General features: G+C 42.3%; 2 protein-coding genes across 2 annotated transcripts; one reads left to right on the forward strand and one right to left on the reverse strand.

The window, feature by feature from the left end:
* Positions 1–254: 254 nt before the first annotated feature.
* LOC125555952 (probable calcium-binding protein CML25/26) lies at positions 255–1,075 on the forward strand. Its single transcript, XM_048718755.1, has one exon. It carries the CDS (start codon positions 371–373, stop codon positions 860–862), a length of 492 nt encoding a protein of 163 aa, XP_048574712.1. The 5' UTR covers positions 255–370; the 3' UTR covers positions 863–1,075.
* Positions 1,076–3,623: 2,548 nt separating this feature from the next.
* Positions 3,624–14,918, reverse strand: LOC125508800 (clathrin heavy chain 1-like). Its single transcript, XM_048673596.1, has 30 exons — positions 14,685–14,918; positions 14,332–14,536; positions 12,737–12,825; positions 12,550–12,628; positions 12,307–12,434; positions 11,919–12,017; positions 11,729–11,837; positions 11,478–11,557; positions 11,167–11,394; positions 11,015–11,080; positions 10,310–10,426; positions 9,641–9,838; positions 9,407–9,523; positions 9,251–9,310; positions 9,054–9,140; positions 8,853–8,936; positions 8,633–8,767; positions 8,494–8,556; positions 8,317–8,421; positions 8,120–8,232; positions 7,778–8,030; positions 7,544–7,680; positions 7,183–7,461; positions 6,085–7,087; positions 5,502–5,987; positions 5,142–5,312; positions 4,874–5,059; positions 4,586–4,708; positions 4,392–4,502; positions 3,624–4,211 (listed from the first exon to the last, which is right to left on the reverse strand). The coding sequence occupies exons 1-30, from the start codon at positions 14,727–14,729 to the stop codon at positions 4,041–4,043; spliced, it is 5,127 nt and encodes a 1,708-aa protein (XP_048529553.1). The 5' UTR covers positions 14,730–14,918; the 3' UTR covers positions 3,624–4,040.
* Between the last annotated feature and the right edge of the window lie 1,332 nt (positions 14,919–16,250).

Consider the following 16,250-nt stretch of genomic DNA (forward strand, 5'->3'; position numbering starts at 1 on the left):
ATTTTGTACTAGAGCTTTGTTGTGACGCTTAATTAATTAATTAACGCACTGGGAATGAAGGACGCACGATGCATCGCAGTTCGCAGCACACAGAAAGCTGCTGGTAACCCTACGGCTACGCGCATATCCACGGAACCTGATAGCGTTGCTGACGCGTTGCCACGGTCATGGAGAAGGTTCTAAGCCTGAACTCTCTGGAATTATTTGACATTCTGCCCGTACAGGGCCCGTACCAGCATATATAGCATCAACACCCATGCGCCACACCATGTCCATCAAGCCACGTGATATAAGGTTGTGAGCAGTTCACCAGCAAGATACATAGAGGTCACAGAGAAGCCAGCAAGCAAACAAGATTGAGCATTCACGGATGGTGGCCGAGGCCGTGGCGCAGGCGTCGTCGGTGTTCGCCGCCTTCGACAAGGACGGCGACGGCAAGGTGTCGGCGGCCGAGCTGCGCGGCTCCATGACGGCGGCGCTGGGCGAGGAGGTGTCCGAGGAGGAGGCGGCGGCGATCCTGGCCACGGTGGACGCCGACGGCGACGGGCTGCTGGACCAGGAGGAGTTCTCCCGGCTCGGCCTCGCCGCCGCCGGAGACGACGGTGGGGCGGCCGGAGGCGACGACGAGGAGGTGAGGCGGCGGTGCCTAAGGGAGGCGTTCGCGATGTACGCGACGGGGGGCGGCGAGGAGGAGGGCGCCAGGATCACGCCGGCGAGCCTGAGGCGGATGCTGGGCAAGCTGCTGGGGGCCGAGAAGATGGGGCTGGAGGAGTGCAGGGCTATGATCTGCAGGTTCGACCTCAACGGCGACGGCGTCCTCTCCTTCGACGAGTTCAGGGTCATGATGATGGCCAATTTGTAAAGGACGGTTGGTTTCATTTCATTCGTTCGCTTTTTTCTTCTGTGTTTTTGACATGTGGTTGCACTTGTTCACATGGTGGATGTTTCAATTGTATGCTGGGGGTTTGGGTGTGATGCTTAACTTTTGTTTGTTCTTCTTTATCTTTTCAATTTTGATGATGAAGAGAAGTTGAGGGTGTCATGTTGTAAATAAGCTCATACCTCTTCCTATTTGACCTCTAGCTCATTGATAAGAATCTTGTTCGTGATTAGTTTAAGCAAATGGTAAACCCTCTGTTTACTCTTTTTTGAATAGATAATAAAGGATATTGGCGCCGCATGTTGGCCTTCTCATGGGGCAACTCACTTCCTTCTCTCCTTTGCATGCAACACTAACACATGAGCATGACATCACCAAAAAATTCTTTAAAGTTTGAATTTAAAAAGAATCTCAAACCGCTGGCCTGGTAGACGGTCCGATTTCATTCGTCAAGGCGGAGAACCCACCGATGAAAGAAAGGTCGCTAATCGGATTAACGGTTTGCGAGATAAATCACTTTTAAAATTCCCGTTTAGCAACTAATATGATGGTGTCAACATGATGTGTAAGATTTCTTTTTCTTTAACCACACCCATATATTAATTAAATTAGAATCTTTATACAATCATTCATTACAGCATCTGCCACACAGGCCGAAACACTATTAATAAGAACACTGTCAGACCTATTATTAAAACTAAACTTAGCTATCTCATGCGTCACCATATTAGCTTCCCTGCTAATATTGGAAATCTTTACATTCGCAAGCATCTTTGAAATACTCAATGCTTCCTTCTTAAGGTCAACAAGGGGAGATTTTTCAAAAATATCCTTTCCTAGAACACCAACTACAAAAGAACAATCAGTTCCTAAAATGATGGGTTTGTGAATTGTGATACCGATATACAATCCGGAGATTGCCGCTCTAAGTTCCGCTTCTTCAACGCTATAGCAGGCTCCAATATAATCCCAAGAGGAAATTACTACTTCTCCAACATGGTTTCTGACAACCACCCCCACACTCGCGGCGTTGATTGCCTCCACAAAACTTGCATCGACGTTAATCTTGAAAAACTCCGCGTTAGGAGGTTCCTCTCCACATTATTCGAAACCTGAATGCCCTCCTCCAATTCCTTGCCTTTCTTTACTTATCACTCCCTGCGCTTTTGTTTGGCAAGACGAAATGGAAGCCAAGTAATTTTGTACAAAATTCACAGAGGCTTAGATGTATTCTTTACCTTTAGCAAAAATTAAATCATTCCTCAAATGTCAGGCTCTCCACAACATGAATATAGTCTGCTCACGCGCTGTCGGACTTAATTGATCCAGTAAAATAAGAAACCAATCTGGCCCTATATTTTTAAAAAGCACTTCGGCCGGCAAATTCCATACCTTTATCAAAGCCAAACTAAGAGCACGCGCCTTTGGGCAACTCACCAACGCATGAAAAGTGCATTCATCTTCAACACCACAAATTGTACATGTTCTCAGGATAGCTTGATGCTGTTTAACCCTGTTAACTTGAACCGCCAAAATATTAGAAGCCACCCGCCAAGCAAGTATTCTGATCTTCTGAGGGACATTAGCTTTCCAAATAATATTTCAGATCCTCCTTTCCCCATTAACTGCTACACTAGAATGTAAGATTTCTGAGTGCATGTGTGTACTCTTTCTATATAGGCAAATATCACATTGGATAGCAGCCGCATGTGAAGACATGCATACGCGTTGCTACTTTGAGTTTGTCATAAAAGAATGTCGTGAAAAAACATCCGAGTGCCAACCGCGTTTTATCTCTGGAAGAGAAAAAATGGAGCTCTGGGTTCCTTTTTTACGACCTTGGCCTAGTTATAAGTGTGAAACCTTAGGTGATGCTTCCAAAGATTTAAGACAATCAGCAAAGCTGAATAAAAGTAGATTCAGCGGGGGCCTTTCCAAGTGATTTCCCTACGTAGAGAAAACAAGGCAAAGGGCGCCTTGATGTGCAAGAAGGGAGAAGGAACCCACTCGTTTCCATATGCACAGTCGTCCTTCTCCGTCGTTTGACCCGTAATTGCCGACGACAAGACACAGAGTCGACGCTTCTTGCTACCTTGACGAATGTCGGGTAGAGGAGCCACAGGACAGGTATGGGTAACTGACCGGTCTTAACCAAGAGATGCATGCATCGAGACATGTTGGGTGACAAAGGAAGGTTCACGAACAAGTAGATGGACCGACTAAAGGTGACAAATGCTTGTCAACGCACGCAGCTGATGCAAAGAAACAGGAACTGCACGAAAACAAAGCGGTAGCAAGGGAAATCGTTATAGTCGCCGGCTTAGTTGCAACTGGATGCACATTCTAGACCATTCTGGAGTGGTCCCTTCTTGAATACTTGACAGGAATGGGTCCTTCCAGGATAGACATAGTGGATTCAGACGTCTTGAATGGGCTAGAATGAAATAATCTTGCTAATCTTGCGTTACTGGGGCCACGCGCCTACGTAGTTTAAGATGTTACTGTCAGCGAACAAACATCTCCATAAATATGAAATTGACACGAGTAGTTTCGCGGAACTTCTGGTTCGGCTGGAGCATGACCAGTCACAAAACAACCATCAAGGAGCGGAGTACAGTCAGTTGTACATTCTATCGGATTTGAGCACAGCTAGTACGATGCACGGAAAAAACTATAGACCATCAGCAACTCAGAAGTACAACAAAAGCGTTCATTCGGTTACAAAAAAACTAAGCACTGGACAAGAGATGGAAACCGGTAATTAACAACATACAGACAGTATTTGATGTGTTTATGGCTGGCAGCAACACCAACACCGACGAGTGTACATGCAGAATGTCTACAAACTTTCAATATAACACCTATACAAATGGTACCAGGGGCCTAACCACTCATGCTGCTGCTCATCCTATCCAACCGTAATATAATATATATAATATATAGCAGTCCTGTAATTAACTCAAACTCGGCTAGAGATTTCGCTTGCCAAAATTGTCCTGGTACCAAAAGAATATTAACTGGAACAACCGATGACGCAGATATACACCTTGGAAGATACCTCTCTGGGATAGATATTCATGATTCTTCCCTCCCTCTGCGTCAACTCAAATACTTCACATCATCTGTACTCCTCAAATTCATACAACAGAGGCTGGTTGACTCAGTAGCTTCCCATTGGAGGCATCCCGTATGCTGGCATTGGACCAGGACCCATCGGCGGCATACCCATCCCGCCCATCGGCGGCATGCCCATCCCGCCCATAGGAGGTGGACCGCCCATCATGCCGGGCGGAGCAGGCAAGGCCAGAGGAAGCAATTGAGCGTACATGTTCTGTCAAACAGAATGCATATTTGTCATGTTGGCTCCTTAAGCATGAATAATACTCCCTCTGTAACGTAATATATGTCGCTGGAGTAGCTAAACTCCAGCTACTCCAGCGACAAATATTACGGTACAGAGGGAGTAGATAATACGTCGTTCAACCAAAACAAAGGTGCACTTCAAGATTACCTGCTGCGCAACTAGTTCCTTCTCTTCGTTCTCTTTAGCTTTCTCTTCCTTCTGCGATTCTATCCTGTCCTTCACCAAATCATCTACCTTGCTTGTGTACTCACGGATGAACTGCACGGGACAGCAACAACGCCATTAAAGCAAAATTGTACACAGGTGGATATTTCCAAACATTCACATAGAAAAATATATACCTGTAATAGATAGGGGAACGCGAAATCCAGCATGTTATTCGTCCATGCAAGCTCAAGAGCGACATCCGCACGAATCAAGTCGTAGCAAATGAAGAGGCAAGAAGCAAAGCATTCTTTCTTTCCCTGCATGAAAACCAGAGACCTTTAGTGATAAGAAAAGCAATATCACGTGCTGCCTACAGATACTGGAGGCAGATTTCATGCAATAGGACTAAAGTTCAAAAAAAATTCACACTGCTAAACCAGCACAAGAAAAGGCATATAACTCAATTTGCATAGAATTCAGACCTGTTCGATGAAATAGACAAGCAAGTCCTCTGAGAGCTCACGGTCACCAGACTGTGAGCATGTCTCCATGCAATCCTTGTACATGTTGTCTTTCTTCGATAGGGCAATAGATTGCTTCCATCTGCCAGCCTTCTTGTAAATGTAGGCGGCAATCCTTCTCATCTCAAGCAACTCATGCTTCTCAAGCTGGTCAACAAGAGCAGGCACTTGTTATAATAAAAACAGTAATAACATCAAAAAGCATTTCATATTTGTCTAGTTCTCTTACCTTCTGGGCAAGACCTATCTGATCAAAGTTATCATGCATGTCAACAGATTCACGGAGCCTCTCGTAGTCCTCCTCTTCGACATATAGCTCATTCAAAGCTTCATTGACAGCAGAGACATTGTTGCTCTGAACTGCAACCATGTACGGTTTCACAAGATGCAACTGACCAGCCTGCATAAAAATAACAGAACAGTTCAAAGTTTTAGCATGGTATATACTCCCTCCGTTCCAAATTACTCGTCGCAGAAATGGATGTATCTAGAACTAAAATGCATCTAGATGCATCCAATTCTGCGACGAGTAATTCGGAACGGAGGGAGTATAAGTCTAAGACACCAAAATCTTCAATTAGGTACAAACCTTGCGCATTATATCTACAACTCTGGTATGATCCAAACGAAGTGCAAGCACATTGAGAAGATCATTGATGAGATCAGGGTGCTCTTGCAAATAGAAATGCACTGCCTTGTAATAAATCTCAACATTTGCAACTTTAACACAAACATCCTTAAATTGCATGTGATCCCATGCATCTGGAGAATGGTTCATGATAGTGGTAGCAGCATTGTCAAATTCATCATATTGAATGTATAGGTATGTAAGCTCTTTCCAGTGCTGTTGTTCATCACAAGCACGGATAAGCTTAGGAATGTTGAGACGGGTGGAGAAGAGTTTGATGTGTTCCATGAGCTTCTCAGGGCGGTATCTAGCATAGAGAACTCCCAATTCAGTAAAGATGCCCATGTGTGCCCGCTCAAGTCCAAGACCACTCTCCATGAGGGAAATAAGTTCACTGAAACAACCTCTGTTCTGGTAGTATTCACTCACTTCCTCCAAGTCATCAACCTAAACAAAAAAGAAGGCATGTCAGAAAGGATGAGATGAAAAAGGTCCTCGGAAAGGAACATATATTAAGCTCAAAAGGATGTCCCTGCTTATATACCTGAACGATAATGTTGAGACCACAGATTTGTGCTAGACGGAACTCCTCAGCGTCAACACAAGCAAAGCAGACCTCCTTCCATGTTTTAGCGCTGTTAGCCTTGCGAGCAGCATCTACAGCACCTTGGAACTGCTTCAGCTTGACCAAGGTGACAGCCAGCTTAGCCCAGTTTGAGATGAAGGCATAGATGATCTTTGCAGCTTCGTAGAGCTCTTCGTCATACAGACGGTCACCAACATTTTGGAGATTGGCAACATTCGGCATCAGAATAAACTCTTCAATGTCACTGAGTCTATCAATCTTAGCATATGCAAAGATGAGTTCGCTGTCGACTTTGGGCTCCCTTGCCTTTTGCCTTACCATCAGCAAGTACTTGACCAAATCATGGTATACATTGGCTTCCTCAGCAGCACGGATGACATCAAGGAAATGTGTCACATCATCTGCACGAATGAAGGACTCGATTGCTTCGCTGACTAGACCTTCACGCAACTGGGCCTTGGCAACCTGGCTCCAGACAGCATCTTCTTCAACACGGAATGCAAACTCTTCCGCCCTTTCTATGCTTCGGATGTTATCCAACAGAACATCAACAGCCTGCACATTTAAGTTGAACTTCTTGAATATGGCAAAAGCCTCCTCATAAAGTTGTGCTTCAACTGCTACTTCTCCGACGGCAGGACCATCAAAGTTGTCTAGTCTGTTAACATAGTCCATGACCCTAGATGAGTCTGCCTTGATGGCTGTCAAGATGAGCAGATTCTGAAGATTGAAGTTTCCACTGAACGCGGAATTCTGAAGGACAATCTTCTCAAGAAGTTCAATCAGTTCATGAGGGAGGTCAGCTGTCATGAAAGCCTTAACAGCAGCAGAAACTTGCTCAGGACTCTTGCTTTCGGGCAATGCAGTAGAAACCACTTGGTCAATGAACTGCCTTCTATATTCATTATCAGGCTGTAGAACTTTATCCCACAGATCACCGTCCATTCTTTCAACCACATACCTGAAAATTCAAATTACAAGATTTGAGCATGTAAGCAGACACCCAATGGATATAAAGATTCAGAACATCAGAAGGACAAAAAACTATTTACATACCTAGCTTGCAGCTTGAACAGCGAGTTTTTGTTGGTAACATTGATAAGTTCTTCATCGCACTGTCCACGTCTGTAAGCAACAACAGCAAGAGTAGGATCCCTCTTTTCACAGTATTTACCCACCACACGGGAGTCATAGAACGGGTTGGTCGTAAGGAAATGCTCAGGATTGTTGTTGCTGTCAATGATAATTTTCCCAAGAGCATTGTGGACATGCACATCTTGGCTACCCTCACTCACTAAGTGCTCCAGGAATTGTGTCAGTAAACGTAGACGGTTCCTGGTTAAAAATAGTGAACAAATAAGACCAAAAGAAAAGGCAGGTGTGCATGTGTGTACAGGATAAGAGCTAAGAATCAAACCTCTTCTCGCATTCATCAACCAGTGGCTCGACAGGAAGAAGAGATCGAACAGACAAAATCAAACCCTTAATGAAATCTTCCGGGCACTCGTCATCAAGTAACTGGCCCACTACCAACGGAGCGTTTCCAGGGTTCACCTACAATACAGAGAAAAGGGTAAATGGCCATTCATATACTCAACATATTACAAGAATGATACTCAAATAAAACTAAATTCATGAGAGTTATATATACCTTCTGTACATAGCCTTCAATGTACCGGAGCATATTGTTTGTGTACAGATAGTGAGTAAGATCTGGAACAAAACCAAAGCGATCACAGACATTTATGAGTGGACGGGCATCAGGTAGTTTTGCTTCCATCAGAAAGTTCTTTGTCTTCTCAGCATCGTAAAAGTTAGACTCTCTTGTGACTCGCTCAACTTCTTTAATCTGTCCAGTCCTTGCAGCTGATTCTATATATTTGAAATGGATATCTGGATCCTCACTGTTCCATGTGATGAAGTCAAATATTAAAGTGTGACGCAGTAAGAAAAGGGCAAACAGAACATATCAAGTTACATCAGGCACAAGTACCTTGAGCTCAAATAGGACCCTAGGAAGAAGTAGAGCCCCTCGTATGATTTAAATTGTTCGAACAGTTTAATACAAGCGTCAACTCCAAGCTGCTCACAGTATTCCTTGGCGGCCTACAGATGAATTTGACAATTAGAACAAAGAGAGGGGGGAGGGGGGAGCAGCAACGAGAAAGAGAAGGTAACTGTGCAGGTTACCTGCACAACAATTTGAAGATTTCCTCTCAGGTTGACCAGTAAAAGGTCCTTCATGCATTCCAGTGCCCATTCTTTAGAAAGGGTTCCAAAGAACTCAACTAGTGCCTGTGCAACAAAGTAGTCAGTGGACCGGAAAAAAAATAGACTGCTGGCCAATTATAACTGAAGAGAACAAACCTGCGGCTCAATAGCATGGGTATTCACGATAACACGCTTGATATCAGGTAATTCTGCGTAGTGCTGCATTACAGTATAAGAATAATTAGATAGCGAGCCAAAGAATCAACCCAAACTGAATCCGTGCAAAAATACTAACCTGGAGAGCCCGCAAGTACAAGCCAGCCTTTTCACACAGCTGAGCAATACGAGGGCGATCGTAGTGACTGAACATACCATTAGCAAGGATGGCATCGGCGACATTTGGGTAAGTTACCAAGTTGATCTCCAAAACCTGGAATGGATTCAGACAGAAGCTACTGAGTAATGAATGAAACATGTATGGTAGCCATCTATATTCAAAAAATGTAAATGCTAACCTTGGTTTGAAGAAAAGCATGCTCTTCCAAATTTGGTTTGAGAACATCCAACAGAAAAGCTGTTGCTTCTCGTATCATATTTCTCTGTCAACAAAAGATGCATAAGGCAAAGAATTACAGCCAAATTCACAGCAAAAAGTGCAAAAAGAATATTACAAATCAACAAAGCATAATAAGCATTTATGTGAACAGAAAGGCTACCTGAAGGAAGAGATCAGTTATGGTATTATAATCCAGCGGGCAACCCCCCTCCATTTGTGACATCATGAGAGCAAAGTTGACAGCCCCCTGACCAGGAACACACAGGATATACAGTTAGGCGATTTATGCAGATCAAAGAACCACACAATCAAGTATAAAATGGTTCACCCTGGCACAGTTCTTAAACAAACTATTACCTGTGGATCCGTACGTAAGATGGTCTGGAGGAGGAAGAGGTAGTCCGGAGTGTATCCAACCTGGAATAGCAAGAGTGTTAGGTCAACAGTGAATGTCCAAAGTGAACACAGGTATACCAACTGAAAACAAGATTTAACAGTACCAAAGCACTATACCTGCTTTGAGTATATAAGGATCTTGTCAAACTCCCTCCTCTCAGCAAAAGCGGCGACGACTTTCGGGGTTGCCCTAGCCTTTATGTATATTTTTAGCGCAAGATCATTGTCTACCGTCTGCAATAACATACCACTGAGTGAACATTCCAGACACAATAGTGAACAAAATTAATGGAAGCACGGCTATATCTATGGCTCTATGCAATCAAGAAACATGGCAGAACACAATTTTACCTTTACAAGATCTCCAAGCTCTTCACTGCACTCCAACTTGTCTTCCGCCAACCAATTTTCCAAAAGGTTCTTCTTGTTCTGATTGACAACAAGTCGAGATAACTCAAGGGATTCATAAGCATTGAGCTTCCCTCGAGTAAGCAATGTGCCAAAGTACTGCAACAGTGGAGGTGTTTGTCCAGCTTGAACAGGAACACTCTGCATGTGAAGCACAAAAACAGCAAATGAGCCAAGCAGAAGAACCTACAATTAAAGCAGATTATACAAGGGTAACATCTAAAATAAGAAGAAACTTTTTGGCCGTTGTGTTTCGCTTAACAAATAATACCTTCAAATAAGGAATAGAGATGTCAACACTATAAGCAGATTAACTGTATATGTGAAAGAAGATAATATGTCTTTGTAGGTGTACATTTCTAGTCCTAACCCAATAATACTTCCAGGAAATGATAACTACCAAGAGTTTGTTTTTGTAAAAAAAATAGCAAAGCCCTAATTTTAATAATCCTTTTGATGAAAATTTATACGGTAAGCACACTTTATAAGTCACGCAGTTCAGTATGAAGAATGGCTGGCTCGTTAAGAAGGAATACAATGGTGGCAACTGAGCAGCAGAAAGGAAATAAGTAAGCATTAAGAGCTTCATAGGCAGCATGAAAAGAAAGGGACCTGGAATTTGGCAACAGTCTCGGGAGTTCGTAGAAGACCCTGCGGGGACTCTGCAGCCAACTCTGCTGCTTCCTTGTATTTTGTCTGTGCGAACAGTTCCTGGAATCTTTGCACAACCTGCAATTCAGAAACTTCAAAACTTAGTATCTACAAATCAATATGTGGCATGAAAGAAAAGATAAACATCTCAAACTCTACAGTGAGCATAGAACTCAACTACATGACTAGTTAACTGCAAGTGTAAGCACTCCAGTACCAACCAATAAGTACTCACAGAGAAAACAATAAGCACCCCATTTCCACTAAGACAAAACAGTTACTGTAACAAGTATAGGCGGAAAAAGATTAGTGCTATCTAGGGAACAATTAGTGATGACTGCCAAAATAATTCAACGAGCAAGCATGAAATTTCCAACTATGAAGGAGAACTGTGCTAAGTGATTACGTAAACAACTTGAAAAGACTGAAGTGCTCATTCAGCAAGAATGCAAGTGCTAAATGTAGAAGACTGAAACATGTCAGCTACACAATTTCCAATGGAATACGAAGAAATTAGCAACAAATAGCTCAACAATTTAGCAAGGAACTACTCACGAACAAAACGTGTACTAACTAATTATGCAAAAATACAAGCATAGGTAAAAAGAGCAGGTGCCACAAAATATAAATCATCATACACAGAAGAAAATTAGCTGCGGAGCTTACCAAGTTCTCCGCCCCAGGGAGATTGGCTCTTTTGGCAAGATTCACGGCAAGTTCAAGGTTGTTTAACTGCATGCACCAGAATGTATTAAAACTTTAAAAGGATTAACTAACATATACATGGCCAAGGGATCAAAGAAAGTAAAACAACATACTTGACCACTGACAAAAGGAACAACAGTTGCATCGTTAACTGTGGCATGCAAAACCTGCCCTCTTCTGTTAATGGCATAAAATCCACCAGTTGTTGAAGACTCTGCAGTCAAGAATATGGGGTCTGGACTGATTCTATTTCTATAAACTGCCGCAGCAGTTTCCAAGTCATATACAAACAGCAGCCCAAGCTTCGTAATTACATAGACAAGGCCATACTTTTGAGAGATCTGTAATCAAAAGAAGATAAAACGAATTAGATCTATGTGGTAGCTAATATAGGGTATACATCCTGTGGGACTTAAAATAATACCTGCATGGCTACAGGAAAATCATCCTGGAAATCTGGTGGGAAGAAGAGATCGGCTTGTTTCTTGGAAAAGCCAGGTTTCCCTGCATGAAATGAACCAACAACGAAAGTAAGAACAGAGGAACGAATCTAAACAAAATAAAAGCAAAATTCTAATGGCCATGCAGTAGACAAGTTTGCTCTACTAAGAATTTGAATTTGAATGCAGAAACAAAAATATTGATAAGTAGAACTTCAGGGTTCTAAACACAAACCTGGCTGGGCGCCCAGTTCAATAATATGCAACTTAGAAGTAAGTGTTCCAGCATTAGATGCCTTAGAAGCAAAACAGATGAGGGTGGATGGGTTCTCGTTGCCAGGAACCTGGTTAGGAAAACCAAGCACAGTTGTTAAACACTAGAAAATAAACAATTATATAAGCAGCACTAAATAACTGAACAGTACCTTGAATGTTGCAAAAGAAGCAGCATGGGCTTCAAGTGCTTGACTACGCTGCTGATCCACAGAAAAGAGTTGCATATTTCCCTTTACCAGCTGTGGCCTCTGATAGGTGAAAAGGAAAGCTCGTCAATATGAGAAGCACATATGACAAAGTATATCGTTTAATAAGTGCCTACAACAACTGCTTGCTGGCTCACTGTTGTAAATTTGCTTCGAATTTTGGAAAATTATAGGTTATATTCTTATACACCAAGAGGGGTCAAAAATCATCGAGATAGAAATGTCAGCAAGAGAGGCAAAAGCAATTGTGGTCTTTATATTGCATTCAATTCCGAACACAGCAGTGCACTACGTTATGATGACACATATCAAGAATGTCTGTTAAGCATACCTCTGGAGCACCAGGTGCAATTCCAATAAGCACGAGCCACTTCTCCGCTGGATCACACCGATAGTTGATAATCTGATTGTTAGCCAAATTAGCTGTCCTATCGAACATCTTAATGGGCTCAGAATCTCCTGCATCCCAACGAAAGCAAGCGATGATTATCTTGGTTTTGTATTCATAGCACCAAATCATGCAAAGCTGGAAGCACTTAAACCGACAATAACTATGATTTGTCAGAGGAGTAACCTTCAATTGACCAGTGATACACTGATGCCTGTGTTACCAAACCCAGCAACTTTGGGGTGATCCATTTCCAAAACACAACCTGCAATTGTAGAAGAGGAGATATGCAAGATAATGTATCGAGTAAGATTACATATTAGCATTTAAACAAAAGGAACAAGAACACTTGAAAATAATTTAAAACATTTACCTGCTCAGGCATCTGGTGCGACTTGATTTTAGTTTTAGCTTCAATATTAAAGATTTGCAGGTGATCCTGCGTGGTTCCAGGTATTTGAGCTGCAAAAATAATTAGGTGGAATGTTATCGTGTCTATTCGTAAACTCCTGAAATGCTATCGATGCATGAACCAGTCATTTCAACTTTATACGATTTAAGATAGACAATTCTGATTGTGCAAGAACATCACTTCGCAGCTATCTGTTTATTTGCAGAACTGATATCACTATTGTATTTGCATGTAGACAGCATCGTAAAAAAAAATCAAATTAAAGATAGACAATTCTGATTCTGCAAGTAGACAATTCTGATTCAGGAAGAACATCACCTGGCAGCTACCGTTTATTTGCAGAACTGATATCACTATTTGAATGTACTCCCTCCGTAAAGAAATAAAAGAGCGCTTAGATTAAAAGAGCGCTTAGATCACTAAGTAGTGATCTAAACGTCACTAAGTAGTGATCTAAACGCGCTTACATTTCTTTACAGAGGGAATAGAAAACATCGTAAAAAATATCACATCAAATGGGTATTTTACATGCAAGTTCTACTTCATCACAAATAACTAGCCAAAACAAAGAGGTGATAAGGGAGCATTCGACTTTAAAACATATTGACAGAAAGCCCTTAAGCTTAAACGAGAAGATATGGAAGTTCTGTGCCTGGGATAATTCAATTGTATATCCCGTTGATGCCTAGCAATCAGTCTACGTAATTTGCATATTCCTCCACGTCCATATCTTGTGCATATTTCGTTTTAGTTGTTAAATAACATGCATACTGCCGGATCCTACCCTACAGTTTTCCCTCAAAACAAAGGTAGCATTTTCCTTGACAAAAGTAGGCCGTAGACAATACAGGCAGATCCAGTTCGTGGAGAAGTCATTGATTCAAATGAGAACAACAGCGTACAATGGCTTGCACAGGTTCATATATTAACTCTTACGGTGACCTATCCAAAGTCCAAGCTAAGATCAACTATAAGGAATCTAAGTCATGGTCATGGTCACAGTATAGGCAAAATAGACGTCATGCAATCCATGGAAACTCTGAACTCAATGCACAACCGATCAGCAGCTATCACACGCATTTAAAGTGTGGGATGTCAGTAGACATCAGCACAAGATAGAAAGGATGTATCTGACCTTTCATGGGAGCATTCATTTTTCAAAGTCAAGAACATATGTATTCATCGCAATTCAACGACAATTTTAAGATATTAGATCACCAAACTGTCTTTCTAACATGGGCATGATATCATAACGGAATTATCTATATATGCAAATAATGACAAGCGTATTCATCACTGAGATACTGTGCTATTTGTCATTGTAAGTGTGGAAATAATTGCCAATCGCCACTCTAAGCTAACAGATCCCCAGCTGAAACTTGATCACAGGTTTCTATGCAAATTAAAAGCCACTGCACCATTTGCACATTGTACTAAGTACGGAGCTACAGGATGAGATCACCGCCCGGCTCTGACAGATCCCACGGCGGGCTAGGATGGAGGCCGCAGCAAGTATGAAAACGAGATCCCAGGGGCAAGGGGTCGGCGAGATCTACCTTTGAGCGCGAGGATCCTGGTGTTGGGGTTCATGAGCGCGGAGTCGGCGGTAATGGGCCTGCGGAGGGGCTGGCTGGGCATGGCCATGTCGATGATGACGACGCTGTTCTGCGGCGAGGTCTCCCGGACGCAGATGTACCTGTCCGACTCCATGGTGACGTGGGTGAAGGTGATGAACTGCGGCGCGATCCCCAGGCTCGTCAGCTGCAAGCAACAACGCCATGGAGAACGAGTCAGTCGGTCAGTCGGTCAGTCGAGTCGGTCGGCCGCAAGCTCCGGCCCCTGCCGGGAGATCTGATCTGACTCCCGAAAGGGGGGCGGAGGCGGAGAGCATGATGCGCGCGCGTGTTACCGTGAGGGCCTCGCGCATGGCGATGGGGGCGTTGGCCGCCGCCATGGCGGCAGACGGCGGCGGCGAGAGGGCACAGTCGAGGGGAGGGGAGGGGGGTCGGTCGTGCGTCGCCTCGCCCGGCCGGTGCGAGCGAGCGAGCGAGAGATCGGATCTGATCTGAGGACGGGGGAGGAGGAACCAACGGGGCAGAGAAGATGATGGAATTTTTAGTAGTGGGGTGTCTGTTGGAAGTCTTCTTGCACGTTAGCCCTCCAGTGTCTCCATAATGACAGCGGTGCACGCTAAGCTTAGCTTTTCTTTAGCAAGTACAGTATGTTTGTTTGAGTATATCTAATTACTACTACCAAAAGTGCAAAAGAATTTAGAATTAATATGCTTTTAGATCTCCTGTCAAAAAAATAGATATCGGTTAATCAACATTTAAGAGCTCGCAGTTCGTGCATCGCCTTATTATTATAGAACAATCAACACTAACTAAACATTTCATAGTGTGTGGTGTTCCTTCCGTTTCTTTTTACTTTGCATGCTATGTTTATCTTCAATCAAACTTTATGAAGTTTTAACAAATTTGTAAAAAAATACTCTCTCCGTTCCATAATGTAAGACGCTTTTCGTCACTAGTGTAGTGTCAAAAAAACGTCTTACATTATAAGACGGAGGGAGTACCAACACTTAAAATATCAAATCAGTGTCGTTAGGATTCATCATTGAATATACTTCCATGTTGTATGTATTTGATATTGTATATGTTGATATCTTTTAATATAAATTTGATCAAAATTTATAAACTCGACACGAATCTAATATGTGAAATAAATAAATGGAGTATCATAAATTATCTCCATAATGCATACTCCCTCTATTCCAGTGAATAAGGCGTGCAAGCATCCCAAAAATCAACTTTGACCAAAAATTATACTCCCTTCGTCCGAAATTATTTGTCGCATAAATGGATAAAAGTGAATGCATCTAGAACTAAAATAAATCTAGATATATCTATTTCTTTGACAAGTATTTCCGGACAAAGGGAGTACCAATCAAACGTATGTTATATGTGACAAAAGTTATACCATTGAATTCAATTTGAAAGAACTTTTCAATAGTATAATTTTTATGTCATAAAAATATATATTATTTGTGTAATTTGTGGTGAAAGTTGAATTTAGAAAAAAGTGTGTGCCTTATCCACTGAATGGAGGAAGTAGTATCATAGGTTAGCATCTTTAGCAAGTACAACATGTTTGTTTGAGTATCTAATTACTACTATCAAAAGTGCGAAAGAATTTATAATTAATATGCTTTTAGATCTCCTGTCAAAAGAAATAGATATCAGTTAATCAACATTTAAGAGCTCGCAGTTCATGCATCGCCTTATTATTATAGAACGAGAGAAATGCATATTTTAATCTCAAACTTTTGCCCTAGTCTAATTTACAACCCCAAACTCCAATACCGTCTAAACTACAACCTCCAACTCTCAAAACCGGTCAGGATTTAACCCTTCTTTCTCTATTGACCGGTTTTGACCCCTTGGCTAGCGAAAAGTAAATTAAAAAATTAAAAAAA

This window comes from Triticum urartu, chromosome 5 (genome assembly GCF_003073215.2).
Source record: "Triticum urartu cultivar G1812 chromosome 5, Tu2.1, whole genome shotgun sequence".
In the NCBI taxonomy this organism is placed as follows: Eukaryota; Viridiplantae; Streptophyta; class Magnoliopsida; order Poales; family Poaceae; genus Triticum; species Triticum urartu.